Source organism: Limanda limanda, chromosome 4 (genome assembly GCF_963576545.1).
Source record: "Limanda limanda chromosome 4, fLimLim1.1, whole genome shotgun sequence".
Classification (NCBI taxonomy): Eukaryota; Metazoa; Chordata; class Actinopteri; order Pleuronectiformes; family Pleuronectidae; genus Limanda; species Limanda limanda.
The window spans coordinates 24,458,314-24,476,322 of NC_083639.1; the positions used below are offsets into that span (position 1 = coordinate 24,458,314).

The 18,009-nt window shown below is 39.0% G+C and overlaps 1 protein-coding gene across 1 annotated transcript; it reads left to right on the plus strand.

Moving 5' to 3' along the window:
* The first annotated feature begins 3,851 nt into the window (after positions 1–3,851).
* On the plus strand, positions 3,852–18,009 carry nampt2 (nicotinamide phosphoribosyltransferase 2). Its single transcript, XM_061069918.1, has 11 exons — positions 3,852–4,130; positions 8,094–8,229; positions 9,677–9,780; positions 9,902–10,030; positions 11,077–11,235; positions 12,243–12,373; positions 13,313–13,538; positions 14,504–14,623; positions 15,550–15,690; positions 16,183–16,308; positions 17,731–18,009. The coding sequence occupies exons 1-11, from the start codon at positions 4,083–4,085 to the stop codon at positions 17,890–17,892; spliced, it is 1,482 nt and encodes a 493-aa protein (XP_060925901.1). The 5' UTR covers positions 3,852–4,082; the 3' UTR covers positions 17,893–18,009.

The following is an 18,009-nucleotide window of genomic DNA, read 5'->3' on the forward strand; positions in this document are numbered from 1 at the left end:
AAACACTGAGGTGCACACCAGCTAAGCCATGCAGCACCCAATATGGTGACTGGTGTAACCACAATATGAGTTAATGACCACCAGGGGACAACCTGATAATCTAGACCTTATTAATCTAGAATTTATTCAATTCAAATTAATTACCAGCACAGTCACTGTTTGTATGGCTGTGGCATGGTGCAGAAATTGACAGTTTACATATTGATTTGCCAACATAAGCACACGCTGTAGTTACGGGACCTTTAGCTACTTTTTGGTATATGAAGTGTTTTGGTGGTTAAATTGCATTTTGGACCAACGTGTCAGGTTAATCACTGTCACTGAAGTCCTCAGTTCTAATAACGTGGGTTTGATTCACAAATAGTCACTAGCCATTGCCATGATGAAGTTGCCTAATTACATAATTGCTGAGTGACCATGGTGACATGCTGCGTTCATTTATATCAGTACATCTCACCACATCTCCCCCTTTTAGAAACACAAAAGGCCTACTAAAGGAACACTAAGCTTAGGAAACGTATCCCTTAAGAATTCTCACTCTCCTACTGTGTATCAATACAACATTTAACATACAGAATGCAGCAGCTCGACTGGTTTTTAACCAACCTAAATTCACTCGCACTACTCCGCTCCTCCGCTCCCTACACTGGCTACCAGTGGCTGCCCGCATCCGGTTCAAAACACTAGTACTCGCATACCATGCTGTAAACAGATCAGGTCCAGTTTACATCCAGGACATGGTCAAACACTACACACCAGCACGTTCACTCCGCTCTGCTTCAGCTAAACGACTCGTTGCTCCCTCACTGCGAGCTAAACACTCATCAAAATCACGACTGTTGCTCCTAGCTCCTAAATGGTGGAATGAGCTCCCACTCGACATCCGGACATCTGAAAGTTTACACATCTTTCGCCGAAAACTAAAAACACACCTCTTCCGACTGTACCTTGAATAAAAAAAACAAAAAAAAACAAAAAAAAAAACAAACACTAACCACTTTTGAAACTAACACTTTGGTAGCACTAAAATGGCACTTACTTATAGCACTTTGTAGTTTTGCTTTATTTCGAAGAAATTTTACTGTCTTGATTCTTGTTGTTCTTGGTTTGTACCCTCAGGGTTGAATGCACTTATTGTAAGTCGCTTTGGATAAAAGCGTCAGCTAAATGAAATGTAATGTAATGTAATGTAATACACAACAGAATGGAAAACTGAAATCGTGGTAGATTGCCCTCCGCCAGCAATGACATAGGGATTATTCTGCCCTCAGTATATTGTGTTACTATTGAAGAACAATATTTTAACTCAAAAGTCTATATTGTCCCTCTCTAGGTAGGGCCATTTAACCTAATTTGTAAAATCACAAATAAAGTGCATTTCAAATACCGATGTAACAACTCCTGGCTGGTGATACAAGAGCCAGTCAGTACGGATCTGCCGTCCTATCATGGGCATTGTTCTGTAGCTCATTTAGGCCAGGTATGAGTTAGGCTGTTTGAGAGTTTGGTCGGCTCTTTCAGCTGCCCAATTTGCCTGGCGGTAGTGGGGGCTAGAAGTAGTGTGAGTAAACCCATACTCTTTACAAAAGTCTCCAAACTCAGATAACTTAAACTGCATGGTGTTGTCACTGACGAGCTCCAGAGGCATTCGCCATACAGCTTTTAAACCAGTTAATGACATAAAGGCTTGACAGCGTGTCTGCTACGACCATCTGTTTCCCCAGGACGTGGGGGAAACATCTTAGGGCTCATCAACATTTTTTGGCATTGCATTGATGCTTTGTCCAGATCATAGACGTTGTTGGGCGTATCAGTGGTTTGTAGTCTGGAGGCAGAAGCTGTCCATTCCTTGTAGATAGCGTGCAAACATTTCACAGGACCACACCACTGCAAAGTATCCTTCTCTATCTGTGACTATCGTTTTTTTTCTCTCTGGGAGGGTGCATGAGCAGAAAGCGACTGGTCTCAGCTCACCATTGTGTTCCTGCAGTAGTACAGCAACCACTGCGTTTATGAAAATGCTTGCATAAATGTAAAACAAATATATATGTATACATATGCACAGCCACCAGAGGTAGCGTTCAGTTGTCATAAAAATGAATAACACTCATGAAAACATCACTAAGATTTTTTTAGGTTCTAATTCTGGTAATAGATCCCATTCACCTAAATCTTACACACTTACACAAAAACAAAATCAATATCCAAAAACTACTTGTAAAAGACAAGAAAATATATGTATATATAAAATTTGGTTGGCAGCCTTGATGGAGTTCGATTCTCCTGGTCTGCTGCGTGTGAGTTTCGTATGTCTGGAGCGGAGGGGCTCTCCGTCATTGTTGGTATAACACAACAAACAGCACCGGGTAATTCACGCATTCTATATTTTCTTAAAAATACATTCAGTTTGAATTGAAAGTGACTGACATTAATGTAAACATATAATGAAAGAATAAATATGGATAGAGCGCGTCAGAATCATGGTCAAAATATATAACTGAATAGCTAATAAGAAATAAGACTGTACAACTCATCTACCTCTGTCAGAGCCACCATTACAGAACTGCACTAAATATACCTGTCTCCTTGCACTGTGTACCTGTACAACACTCCACTCCATATACACTTACTTCACATCATATGTGATATGTGTTTAATATAAACCATATTGATATTATATATCATTTTATACAATAATATTGTCTTTTGCACACTCTTTCTACATATTCTTACACTCATAGTATATTATATTATCCATTGTATAGTCAAATACTTATATTTATACCTCTACTAGATATCATATATTATATCATACTCTCTGTGTATTCTTTGTATATATAAGTCTATATACACATATTTATACATGTGTACATGTTATTATTATATTTACTATTATTATTATATATACTGTTGCTGCCATTATTACTATATACTGCTATTATATAGGTATAATTACTATCATATATAAATATATATTATGTTATATTATATACTATATATACTGTACTATTTGTATATACTTTCTAACAATAACATTACCATCATATCATCAGTACTATTACCATCATCTTGCCACTGCACCTTATCTACCTATTTATTGTGTGGACTAGTGGCAGAAACTTGGACTATGGGCAGAAAAGGTCTCTGGCTCGTCTCTGGTTCGACTCCACGGAGAAACAACAAAAAGACGGACCTGGATTGATCTGTCCAAAAATCCAAGAGGATTCTCCCTACCCTGTCTAGTGCCCCTGAGCAAGGCACCTTCCACCCCTAACATCTGCTCTGTGTGTCTAGCACCAGATGGGTTAAAAGCAGAGGTTAAATTTCCCTCCCTTATGTGTTTGGGTCAAATAAATGTATCTTATCTTAATCTTAATCTGTTTTTATTCTTTCTACCTCAATATTTTTTATTTTATTCTATTGTATTGTATTTTATTGTATTCAAATATACCGGCTGCTATGACAACTTAATTTCCCTTCGGGGATGAATAAAGTAATCTATCTATCTATCTATCTATCTATCTATCTATCTATCTATCTATCTATCTATCTATCTATCTATCTATCTATCTATCTATCTATCTATCTATCTATCTATCTATCTATCTATCTATCTATCTATCTATCTATCTATCTATCTATCTATCTATCTATCTATCTATCTATCTATCTATCTATCTATCTATCTATCTATCTATCTATCTATCTATCTATCTATCTAATAAAAAGTGCCTAATGCACTTGAACGCGGCATGACGTCAGGTGACGAAAGCGTTGAGGGAACGTGGGCGTGGCCGTGCGTAGTGAAACCCGCCCTCTCTAACAACCCCCACCCCACGGACTGGTTTCTGATTCACCAGTTTCTCGGAAGCTGGCTTCACCGTAAATAAACCGGGCTTCAAATCACCACAAATCACCATTAAACGCGTATCTTCCTGCCACCGGAGGGAGTGAGCCCAGTTCACATCCGGCCAGCCCCACACACACGCTGTGGATCCCGGGTCACTTTGGTTCACTTGCTCGGAGGACGCACAGCCTGACATTCGGCCTCGTTCACGCTCATTCATTCACCCACAACAACAATGGCAGCGCAGGATTTTAATTTCTTGCTTGCGACGGATTCCTACAAGGTGAGTGCAGCCGCTGTTCCTGCTGCTGGCCTCTACCCCCAACGAGATATTCAACCACACGCATTTACCACTTTCTGGACTGTGCTTAAAACTCCAGTACAATCTTAATTTGTGCCTCTGCAAGTCATGACTAATGTACTAACCGTCTCATTGTACATATGATATGATCACAGGGTATATATTCTGTTTACACTCGTGTCTATTCTAATTCATTCTAAGTCACAGCACAAAGCCAACTATGTTCGCTGTTACAGTTGGAGAATCCACAATATTGCTGTAATACACTGAATGGTGCGCACGCCGCTGTTATCCATGGCCACTAGCAGAGGTTGTGACCAAAATGTTATCAATGAAACATCATCTGAGAAGAAACGACTTGACCATCTTCGTCTGAGTTTCGTTTTGACCACATCAACCCACTCACATCCTCCTTTACTGTGTGTACACGTATTTGCTAAATAGATAGATAGATAGATAGATAGATAGATAGATAGATAGATAGATAGATAGATAGATAGATAGATAGATAGATAGATAGATAGATAGATAGATAACTTTATTCAACCCCCGAAGGAAAATTAAGTCGTCATAGCAGCCGGTATATTTGAATACAATAAAATACAATACAATAGAATAAAATAAAAAATATAGAGGTAGAAAGAATAAAAAACAGAAACACAAGATAAATAGGTAGATAAGGTACAGTGGCAAGATGATGGTAATAATAGTACTGATGATATGATGGTAATGTTATTGTTATTGCCCTTTATATCTTCAAAGTGCTAAACTCAAGGAAATGTTGTGACAGAGTTAAATATTAGTTCTTTACTGAAGACTATTGAAGACCACGATCTCTCAGAAGTCCCATGACTCCAGTTTAATGAATCATGTTCTAAAGGGCAAGTCCCAGTGTGATAAACAATTAATATGCTCACTCTCATAGTCTCTAGTTTTGTTTAACAGAACCTAACCCTCCACTGACTGTTTTGCTTTCAGTTTCATTGTAATGAAACTGAAACTTGATTCAGTGTTTTATGACATTTTGTAACCTGACTCCAGCTGTGAGTCAGTGCTGGGCTTGGGAAGGTGCTGCTGGCATATACAGTACAACATATGCCCACTTCAGTAGAGTTAAATGTCAAATGTCACTGTTAGATGTCACTGAAAGGTCTGCACTGCATTCAGATGGCAGAGGTCTGCATGCTGACCAACTGGCCTTTATACCAGCTCCAGTGACCCCTGCAGAAGAGTCCATAGCAGCACCACCTCCAATGGGCCTGTCGTCACAATCACACAATACATCTCCATGAACTCAGCATTGCAGCGGGTCCGCAAAATTCGCTTTGATATTTGAAAACATTTCCAGATTACTCTTGAATATCGTGAAAAATATCTAAAATAAGAAAAATATTTCTAAAATAATATAAAGGTGCTGGTGATCATGAGGTTAAACTTAAGTAGGCCTCAATTTTTTGTGTGATATTGTATGATTATCATTTGTGACATATTCTGCATAACTTTGTCATCTTCCCTCTTCAGTTATAGCCCCAGTTTATGTTGATTGTTATTGATCACTGTTACTTTAACGTTCTCTCAACATGTCAGCTACATGTCTGTACATTGAAGATATGAACGTTATATATTGATGTTCATATGGTTCTGAGATGCAGCACAACTACAAACTGCATTTTAATTCTGTTTTCAATTCTTAAGCACTGAAAATCAAGTGCTTAAGAGTTTTTTGTTGTTTTTTCACAGATTCTTCTAGATGTGTTTGTGGTTTTTAAATGAAACTAACATGGAAAACCAAATGTTAAAACTTCCTTCTATCCACATGCACACTCACACACACACGTAGGCACGCGCGTGCGTAGGCACATCAGTGGGCCGCGGATTACTTTCTAGTCAGAATGGTGGTCCCTGGGACAAAACCAGTTGAAAACCCCTGATCTAGAGTGTCTCAGCAACTACTGAGTGGCTTGGTATTTTTTTGTATGTGTATGAACCCCTGACTTTCATCACGGCCAAAATGTCATTGTCCTAAATAGTGACATTCCCATCAGCCTCAGCTGCAAAATAAGCTATATTTAGAGACTTACAGGAGTCATGATGCTGATTACGATGTCTTGCGTGACTACATGCTTTTTCACTTGATCCCTGGCCAATCCATGTGACTGTGGCTTTGTGTTTTGTTTCCCTTTGAGCTTCTCAGTTGCATAACTTGTGTCATTATATTAACAACTATATCCAATATGCACCCACAGCACAGCTGAGAACAACATGAGATTTAGCTTTCACTACTGAAGTTTCTGAAGAATTTTCTAGGGTTTAACTCTGTCCTTGTGCCTAGCTACAACCGTAGTGTTTACACTTTATACACCTGCTGATTGTCATTCATTTGTTTTCCTGTTCTTTCTCTGGGGTTCGTTCAGGGTCCTACCTAGGGATGGGGGGAAAAATCGATTCAGTTACAAATCGCGATTCTTGTGAATGACGATTTTAAATCGATATGCTGCCTCCCAAATCGATTTAAAAAAAACAAAAAAAAAAACATATTTATTGGTTTATACCGGGGGGGATATATTGGGGGAGCAACATCACCCCAGAGCATGTTGACCAACTCTTGTTTTTGCACAAGAATCTAAACATACCCAAGCACTAGCTTTGCATCGGCTACATGCAAACAACAATAGCCTACTTTTTGTTTATTTCAAAGTTTATATTTTAAGTAAACTTTTATTCATTCTATTTAATTTACCTTTTATTTATTGTTTAAAAGTAGCCTAAGTGGCATACATTTCTTAATCTGTCAGTTTGTGTGCAGTTGACAGGGGCTATACAATAATAGGGCACATTTTTATTTATTTTCTCTATTGGCTGCCCGGCAGTCATTAAGTTAATGTTAATATTTGAAATAAAACTGGTAAAGCTCTAAGTGAATTTGACTGTGTTGTATTTGAAGGAATGATTCAACAGGTCCAGTATTTTTTTTTTTTAAATAACCAAAAGAAATCACAGGAAATCGTAATATCGAATCGCAATACTTACAGAATCGCAATACCCACAGAATCGCAATACATATCGTATCGCCACCTAAGTATCGTGATAGTATCGTATCGGGAGGTCCCTGCCGATTCCCGTCCCTAGTCCTACCCCCACCATCCCACCTTAAATGTAAAAAAAAAAAAAATCCCCCTTTACAGTACAGGTAACATTCACCCATTCACTTACACATTGATATACAGTGCTCCATTCATACACTGTCAGCACAGCAATGTGTGGTTCACCGTCTTGTCCAAGGACACTTCAGAATCACCCACCATCTGGATAGTGGACAACCCACTCTTTTTCCTGAGCCACAGCCACCCACTCACATAGTTACCCTGTAGATAGTATGTGAGGGTTATATATGTGGAAACAGGACAAATATTAAAGGTCTTCCAGTAAAGATAGAGCCTGTGCTTGAAATTTCCATGTTTCGGATCTCCTGTGTTTCGGATTATGTTGGAAGGAAGAGAAGAGAGAGAACTCGAACTGGTGGCAGGATGAGGCAGAAGAATCCAGAGTTAATGCTCCTTGGAGTTATTTCTTCCAGTAACTCGTGGTTATGCTGATGATTATTCAATTAGTGCTGAAGGAGCACAAAGAGAGTCTTGTACTTTAAGGTGTGATTATTCCTTCCCACTTGAATCCAGAAAAAAATGCTTACTAGACGCAAGCATCAAATAGTGCAGAAAATCCTTCACTTTACAGATTATCCCCAGTGGACTTACTGTGGTTTTATTTCATGCTATTTCACAATATCAATCTGTGTGGTGTGATGAGATTAAGAAGTGTTTTTATGGACATTACAGATACTGTGGGTGATAATTGGAATTACATTGCAACATGTTTACTCGATGAATCTGTTTGGGGGTTTTTCTTGTCAGTTGCTTGTGCTTGATTTCCGTCTGTTTCTTCCAGATCACACACTACAAACAGTATCCTCCAAACATCAACAAGATCTATTCCTACTTTGAATGCAGACGCAAGAGGGGTTCCCAGTTTAGTGAGGTGGTGTTCTTCGGTCTTCAGTATCTACTGAAGAAGTATTTGGCAGGTACATTCGCCCCCTTTCCTCTGATGTAAGAACAGCATTGACTGAGCGTTACACTTACAGAGTTACAGCACTGTGCCAGATCTCGATTTTCTGCCATAGACTTGACTTGTTTGTATTTCTCAAACCATTCCCTATTGTCTTGGGGAGCGCCAAGCCCAATATACAACTACCGTGTCCCCCGTTAAGGCCGTAGAATTGGGTCCAGAGTTTTCCTTTCACACATGCACAACACAGCAGGAGGTTCTCTGCACAGGCGTATTATTCAGGCGAGAGGTGGAGCAGCCGGGTGCCACAGGGAGAGACAGGAAGAGACCTGTTAACTCTCAGATCACGTGATCTTTGATACAACACACCGGCTTCAGCTCTTCTTTTTGCGTCTTTTTTTTTGCGTCTTTCGCGCATTGAAAGCATCATCGACCCCCACACTCACTCTAATTAACAGAGAATCTGTGGAGTCCAGTGCATTTCTAAAGGCAGTTTAAAATACTAAATTCCCTGCAAAAAAATGCAACAAAAAGCAGTAAAAGACATAAAATGTTTTCAAACATGAACTCGGGAAGATGTCTGGAATATTGGGTCAGGAGGACTTTCTCTTAAGTTTGCCTTTCACACATGAACAACGCAGCAGACATTCTCTGCTTAAACACATTCACAACAACACAGAAATCTCTGCTTTTGTTTTCAATTTTTGCGTATTAGATGAATTAGATAATCCTGCTGAGAATTTCCCGCTGTGTTCTCACAAGAGTTTAACCAGGACGATGGTCAGAGATTTATCACATTCAGACATTTCATTTCTCACATACAGCCGCTCCAGAGTCCTTCTGAGTTCATAGTGCATGTCTGAAAGCAGCTTTAGTGACTCTTCAATTCAAATCTTGGTCATAACTTGACATTTTCAGCATGTATATTGTTGGTTAGGGGTTGTTATTATATCCTGTAGCAAAGGGGATTCTGAAAATGGAAACAGATAGATAGCTGAGCCTGATTCAGGCTGATACACACAGTTTAAATCCGGTGAGACAGACTATAAAGAATATTAATCAAAGAAGTGCCTTGTAAGAACATTGCCATTAAGCATACCTGTTAACATACAGGAGAAAGGTCTCATGTATCATTAAAACCTAATGAATGAATAAAGTCGTTCTGTGTTAGTATAATTATTATAATATTAATTCAAAAATACACTGTCTCACGATTTACCATAAGGTGCAACAGTCAATACTAATTGAAAGTAGCCAATAGTACACTGTAGTTTGAAAAGTTTACTCCTTTAACATGTGATCTAGAATCGTTTGGTAACTCCAGCACCATTTGTAAGGAGACATAATATTAACTACTCTGATACAGTTTGATTTAAATTGACTACAGATTAATCAATATTCCTCTATTTACAGTAGTTTCTGCTAGTGACTGATGTTGTAGTAACTTAGATTCTTCTCTACAGGCCCTGTTGTCACGGAGGAGAAGATTCAGGAAGCCAAGCTCTTCTACCAGATGCACTTCAAACAAAATGTCTTTGATGAAGAAAGCTGGAGGAAAGTCCTTGAGGTGCACAAAACGATTTCAACTGTCCCTTTGTCCAGACAGATTGAGATAGAGAGGCATCCATCATTATATCATTATACCTACAGTAAATAACTTGACCTAAATATGCTTGTTACTTTGTCAGAAACATAATGGCCGTCTTCCTATCCGGATAAAAGCTGTCCCTGAAGGCAGGATTGTACCGAGAGGCAACGTGCTCTTCACTGTGGAAAACACTGATCCCAACTTCTACTGGCTCACCAACTACATTGAGGTAAACTGTGAAGATGCTGAAAGCTTTAGTGAACGAGAGAGAGAGAGCTTACTTATAAGTGTCCTTCCAGTTTCATATTAAACCAGGAGTTAAAAAAACAATAACCACTTTCTGGAGTTTTTAAGTTCACTAACCAATTCTAGCTACTCGTCATACAACAGTATGTTAATTTCCCATGTGAGGAAATTATACTTTAGGAGCATCAGTCCCTATCTCCACAGCTTCATTATTGTCATATAATCTTAACACTCATCGAAATCTGGCCCTTCCCTCCTTCTTATCCATCTGTTTTATTTTTCTTACCACCTGATCACTCGCTATGCCTCGCTGTTGTTTTTGTTGGCCGGAGGCATTATCCGTCTGTTGGTCCCATTCTTGTGAACACAATATCTCAAAAATACCTTGAGGGGATTTCTTTAAATTTGGTACAAATGCTCAGTTTGATTCAAGGATGAATTAGTTATATTCTTGTGTTCAAAGGTCAAGGTTGTTGTGACCTCATAAATCATTTTTTGCCTTGTGAACGTGTCTTCTTAATAATGCCTCGAGAGAAACCTTTCATTTGGCACAAACATTCACTGAGACTGGTGGATTAACTGATTAGATTTGGTTGGTCAAAGGTCAATGTCAATGTGACCGTAGATATCACATTTTTCTTCTTGTGGATCCATAAACCCTTATCGGGAATTAAAAAAAGTTTTTATAAGTAATTACTTGGACTCAAACTTGGGCTGCAGCTATTTAATTTGAGTCTTCTATCGATAATTCCATTGTGTGATGACATTATCTGTTCTTCATTATATAGCAATAGTAAATATACAAAAGAGAAAAAAGGCATGTCTAACTAACTGTTTTTTAGCAAATCCTCCGTTTTTATTGGTTAAATTGCAAACCAAACCCAGTTAGTGCATTGAAATGCCATCTGGTAAAAAGGCATAAAACTTTGAACTGTAACAGACAAGGTTCAGTGGAAGCATACAACCACAGGGCAGTAATTCTAGCTTCTCTCTTTTTCTCATCGATCCCCTCCCTCTTGTGGACTGCAGACCATGCTGGTGCAGATGTGGTATCCCATCACAGTTGCCACAGTATCCAGGGAGTTTAAGAAGATCCTGGCCAAGCACCTGAAGGCCACCTCAGGAAGCCTTGAAGGCCTGGACCTGAAGCTGCATGACTTTGGCTACAGAGGCGTCTCCTCACAGGAGGTCAGTAATATTTTGGCCCCTTGTAATTATTTTGTGAAAACTCAGCACAGAGGCAAAGCCAATGGGGTTTCTCATTATATTTTTGTATATTGCAACTTTCCTATGTTGTGGTTCCAGAGTATCTACAGGCACTATGTTTGCACATTGCACACAGTGGTAATCTTGCAATATCTGCTTTGTGATTATGGCTGTATCATGCTGAAGTTATCAAGTTATTGCATGATGTACTGTTTACATCATTGATTATGGGCACAAAGGTTAGATGACTGAACATCAGAGGGAAACACTTTCATTGGAACAGGAAGCTGAAATCAAATTATTATGTCCTACATACAATTGGGAGGTTTAGTGCACAGAGGAAAAAATTTGATTTCAAGCTGAGATCACTGTACTGATCACCTAGGCATATGTCACTCTAAGAGCCATTGTCAACAGCATAGTCCTGCTGGTTTTCAGAGGGACCCACACATCAAACCAGTCACTCAGTCAATCACAGAATTGTTAAAAAGAAAAGGAATATTCAATAAAAAAGGAGAGCAGAAAGGGAAATCTTCAGCTTCACTTCCATGATGTACAAAAATCTTGTCAAGCCTGAGGTAAGGTAAAAAAAATACAACTAGCTTTTGCTCTGAGGCGGTGAGCAGCATTCTCCACCCTCTGTGAATTTCCAGGGTTTGCGAATTTGCGCTGAAGATAACAGAAGTTACACTCTCTCATAATGTAGTATTGGTAATATTTGTCACCTTTTTTACACCCAACTGACAATATTTTTCATTTTATCTGTAGTCTGATATGAACATCATGGATAAGGGTTAAGCTGCAGAGCTCTCATCTCAAGTGTTTTAACTACCTGCATAAACCTCACTGCAAAATGTGTAATCAGGATGTAATAACCCTGCTGCATATGTGCTGTCGTTGTGCTGTAACTCTTTAACACTGTGCCTGAATTTCAAAGACACTATTTGAAAACAGCAGTGTGATTTATTATTCCCACCTGTCCACCCCAGTCTGCAGCATTAGGGGGAGCAGCTCACCTGGTTAATTTCTGCAGCACAGACACAGTGGCTGGACTTCTGATGGCTCAGAGATATTATAGCTGCCCGATGGCTGGCTTCTCCATTCCAGCAGCAGAGCACAGGTAGAACACAAGACTTGTCTTTCTACCTCCTTCTCTCGCTCATACCAACACACGCGCGCACACACACACACACACACACACACACACACACACACAAACACAAAGTGACATCGGACATGCTTGGTCTTCATGAACAGAAATGTTTACGTGTTGGTTTGTATAGAGTGGGGAGGTGACGTCTGCATTTTAATGCAAGGTGTGAACACACGCATTCAGAGCTGTCCATTTTTGATCAGATCACAAAAACCAAATGTTAATACCAGGTGTGACTTCAGAGGACATTACATTAACTTACATTGATTTCTTGGAGACTTACTCTAACCGTAACCATGGTTAACCCTTACCCTAACCTTAAAACAACTCACCTTAAATGTAATGATAAACCTTAAGGGGATTTGCTTTTCAACCCCATAAGGAAAACATCACCGGCTGTTTAAAAAGATTTAGGTCCCCACAATTAGAGTAATACCTCGACCACAAACAGACACTCTTGCTCACAGACTATGTTGTCCTGGTTACATCAGAATATTTTTGAAAAGATCCTACATTAATTTTAGTCTAGAATTAATGTCATCGATGTATTGTCTTTGTTTTGGTCTTATCTGAAACTCTCCCTCTGTAAAGATGCTTCAAACGACCAACTCAACTGTTGTACAGCACAGCGTGACCAGTTTAATGTATCCCTTACTTATCTTCACAATGATGTTAAAATCCATTTTCAGTGTAAAATTGTGTTTGCAATGTGGAAGTTGCAGTTGCAGTTTTTTGTACTTGCATCAATTAAGTACATATCCCATTGTTCAAATCTGCCCAGTTTTTGAGTCAGTGAATTTTAAGTAAAACTGTAACACCATCAGCGGTAGTATTTTCAGATATAAGAACAAGTTGTAAGATTGCCAGCACAATGAGACTGTTCATTTCTTCCTCTCTGTTATCCAGCACCATCATCTCTTGGGGGAGGGACAGGGAGAAGGAGGCGTTTGAGCGAGTCCTGGACCAGTTCCCCTCTGGACCAATCTCAGTGGTCAGTGACAGCTACGACATCTTTAACGCCTGTAAACACATATGGGGAGAGAAGCTGAAGGAGCGAGTGATGGAGCGCAGCCAGGACTCCTGTCTGGTCATCCGGCCGGACTCTGGAGATCCTGCAGAGACCCTTATTGAGGTAAAGAACAGGCCTGATTAGTCAGTGTTGGACAACCAAAGCAATTGTACGATTAATAACAAACGGTTTATTAGTTCACATTTATTACCGGAAATGTCTTAAATATAGATCTCTGTATATATATATATGTATCCTCTCCACTCCATTTTAAGTGTAGGGGACTGCATTTACAGGATATAGCACTTTTTTTTGTGTTTCTTTACATTAGGCATCTTTTGTCTTTTCTATTACATATCATTTACAATTGATGGAATAGCCTTCAGGAAAAAACTGTTAAGTGTCTTCCCTAAGGACCCTTCAGGACTAGAGGAGTGGACTGGCTGGTTAGGGGATGATCTGCTCTGCCTGTTGAGCCACAATTAAATCCAGCCTAGAAGGTTTAGTTGGAAAAATCTGTAGGCAGTATCTTCTTAGCTGCATTTTAGAGCTTTAGAAAAAACGCATCACACGACTGTACTATCACAGCTTTTCTTTCCCTTCCCACACAGCACTGTAAAACACAGCCTGAGCTTTAGGTTGTGTGGCATGATTGTAGTCAGATGGAACACATATAATCATAGAGGAGACTCAGTTTTATAACTTTTCTAAAATAATTTGATATACAGTATATTAACCAAAATCTGTAAAATATAATGTGTTCATGCAGTGACTACATGAATAAGTGATATAAATTGATTGTAGATACAAGTTGGGAATTATAGTTTTTCAGTATCGTCATCACATCATCTGATGTTTTTATTAGAGATATTATTAATATATGATATATGTTATCGATAGATATCACAATATGTTTGACACTAACGACGAGAAAGCAGTTTGTTGGTCCATTAAGATGCAGAGGGACTTTTATTTTTGAAATGCAGATTTTTAGATTGTTGTTCAGACTGCACCGAATTAACATGCAGCTTGTAGCTATACGTATAAATCAAGGTCCCCCAAAAATATACACTTTGTTTGCTTTATAGGTCATCAAGATTTTAGAAGAGTGTTTTGGCAGCTCTCTGAACTCGGTTGGATACAAGGTGCTGCCTTCTTACCTGCGAATTATTCAGGGAGATGGCATTGACCTCTGCTCAGTGGACGAGGTAAGAATAAGTTTGGTTGTTGTAGTAGTCTTATCTTAACTGTTATTTACACATTGTTTTGTTAGTTATGAAGACTTTTCACTTATATTTTCAATTGCTGAGATTCGGCTGTGCTGTGACACACCACAGCTTTATAGTAGAGACGACAAAGCAACACAAGAAGTGAAACATCACATGTACCCAGTTATCTAATCCACTGATTTGAAAATCAAGTGTTACCTTTAAATACTCTGAATCTTAATACTCTGGAAGCTAAATTCTCTCCCATCACTCCCCCCAGCCATATCCTCCAGTCTGACAGGAAGCTGAAATTCCCCCCCCCCCCTAAAATCACTCAGGACTCTGCAACAAACTTTTGCTGCTGTCAGAAACTTATGCTGCTGTACGTGAATCTGTATGTTTACTTAGTATTAGGAAATGTCTTGTCTTATCTGTTGTGCCTGTGCACTTTATATGTTTCACCGTGGGAGAGTGGAAAACGTCCTATCGAATCCTTTGTATGTCTTGAACATGTGAAGAAATTGACAATAAAGCTGATTTGATTTGATATGATTTTGATTACAGCAAACAGTTAACAAACAGCTTGGGCAATGATATGTCACGGACAATTCTCTGAAGCTGTCTTGTTTTAATCCTTTGGAACTATGACTGACATTCACTATTAACTCCAGGGCTAACTTATCAAATAATTTATTAGTAATAAGCTCCATTGTTATCAGTTCTGTTTATGGTGCGGACAAATGAAGAAAAAAAATTCCAATTTATAATTGCAACATAAAAGTTATCTTGCAAATTTGATCTCAACGGTCTTTCTAAAAAAGAAATTTCACTATGATGAATTTTGCCATTCCCCTTCCAAGTGGGAGATGAGAAATCCTGAATTGGTGTGATTGTGTTTGAAGCTGTAACTTTTGTGTTTTCTGAAGATCCTTAAGAAGCTGAGAGATGAGGGCTGGAGTGCTGAGAACGTCTTCTTTGGATGTGGCAGTGCTTTGCTTCAGAAACTCAACAGAGATACACTGAACTGTGCCTTCAAGTGCAGCTATGTGGAGACTAATGGCAAAGGGGTAAGTGGAAGGGTCTGAGCTTGATTTGAATACTGTGACTGCATTGCTGTAGACTCTCAATTTACTGGCTAATGTTGGTTGAAAAAAACACTTGCCTGGTCAAATTATCAAAAACCCTTCAATGATAAAGTCTGCAAACTGCCGTCTGTTGCTGTTATAGTTGGAACCATCGATAACGGTGGTTTCGATAACAGGTTCTTTACCAAAGGAACTATGGAGGACTATGGAGGGGGCACAACGGCAAACCCAAACCTTAATATATAGTGGTCATTATCTGGTGACAAGAAGTGTGGAAATGTACAGAGGTAGATGTGAGATTTTATCTAATGAAGTAGAGTTTGTAGAAGTACATTCTGGTTCAGCGGTTATTGTGCTTTCCTGTCTCATGGGCACACGTACTGGAATCCTCATAGAGTGTCGCTCTCAATTTGCTTGTCATCAGTATGGTTTTCATTAGTTGTCTTGAAACTAGTTATATGTCTCTCCCCCCAGATGGACGTCTACAAGCAGCCGGTGACCGATCCATCCAAGGGCTCAAAGAGGGGTCGGTTATCACTGAGGAGAAACTCTGATGGCTTCTTGGAGACGATAGAGGAAGGAGCAGGCAAACCTGAGGAGGTTAGTCCAAGCACTTCACTGTGTTAATTGACTAAGTGTATTTTAGTAAGAAAACTGTTTGGTTGATAGGTAAAAACTACAATTACATAATTAGCTCTTTTTTTGTACTGCTCAAGGGCTTATGAACATGTTGCCCTTTTGATAATATTTGGTTTTCAGTGCTTTATTCGAATACTGGGACATTTGCGTTCTCACATACACCTCTTCCTGAGAAACTGCAGACTCTGTGGAGTTCAGTGCATGTCTGAAAGCAGCTATACACACACAAGAGAAATTAAACACAGGAGACAAATTAAAAAATAATCTTTAAAATAGGGCTGTCAAACGGTTAAAATATTTAATCAGATAAATCACAGGGTAGCTGTGATTAATCTGATTAATCACCATTTCTTAATGCACGAAAAATGCCCATTTTCAATGTGTTGTTGTGGTAACTCAAAGATAAATGACAGAATGCGGATATATACATTTAACATTTGTTTTTTTATTGATGACCAGTCCAAATCATACAGTTATTAAGATTGAAAAATAGTATAAAATATAATTAAAATATTCCACACCATAATTAAGTTTTGCTGTGTCTTTACTATGCCTCTGAGAAAAACATAGTATAGTGTATTTTAGAGCTTTGTTTTTCAAACTCAAAGATAACCTTTATCCTAAACAATTTGGGCATCTTAGCCTTTGCTCTTTTTTTTAATCTTTATCAAATATAGGATGGTTGAATAAAACTTTTTTTTTTTAAATCAACAAACAAACAATCAACAAACCAAACCTTTACACAATTAAATTTGAATGTGAAATCTGAATCTGAGCCCATCTGCAGAAGCAGTGTTAGGCCAGTTCACACTTAAAAAGAATGAGTTCCAAGTTCAGTTCATGCAGATGAAAATGGACTAGTTCACGTTCATATTAATTTTTTTATTAGGAGGATTTAGGTGACAAACATGTGTGTTTGGTTCTGATTCAATGGTGTCAGATCATGTCTGTGGGTCGCTCCGGTCACTTTAACACTGAGTGCTGACTGAGTGTCAAGTCTCATGTTGTACTGAGCACATGTTGACGAGTCATTTTCAGGTTTAAATGCAGCCTCATAAACTCTGGAGCGAATCAAACAAACACTAAGTTACTTCATGTACTGATCATGGCGGGTATGGGTACATGGACCAGGTCATTCTGCGCATGCGTTAAAGCCTTACAAAAATGAACACGTTAATTCCACAAATTAATCATCCCCGCGTTAACAAAGCGGCTCAAGTCATGACAGCCACTGGTTACATTGCACAACTGACTTTGGACATACTTTTAACACAAGGTTTCACAAGATAAAGTAGCTGGAGGTCCAGTCGCTCAGTTTGAATTGGTTTAATACCTGCTCCTCCTGCATGTGATGATGATTTATGTGCGCCCTGTGTTTCCCAGGACCTGCTGGTGACAGTTTTTGAGAATGGCAGCCTGGTGCAGGACTACTCCCTGGAGGAGATCAGGAAGAACGCTCAGCTGCGTGACGAGGAGCTGAATCTCCCCCTACACAACCATGAACAGGAGCAGCTTCACAATCGTATCATCAATGGGATTCATTAGATCAAACACAGTCTCCAACCATGCATAAGATACTTCAGTGTTCAACAGGGACTGGAATGAAGGCTGCTGTGTGATGGAAAGGCAGCCCTGTAAGAATAAACTGATCATGTTGAAGGA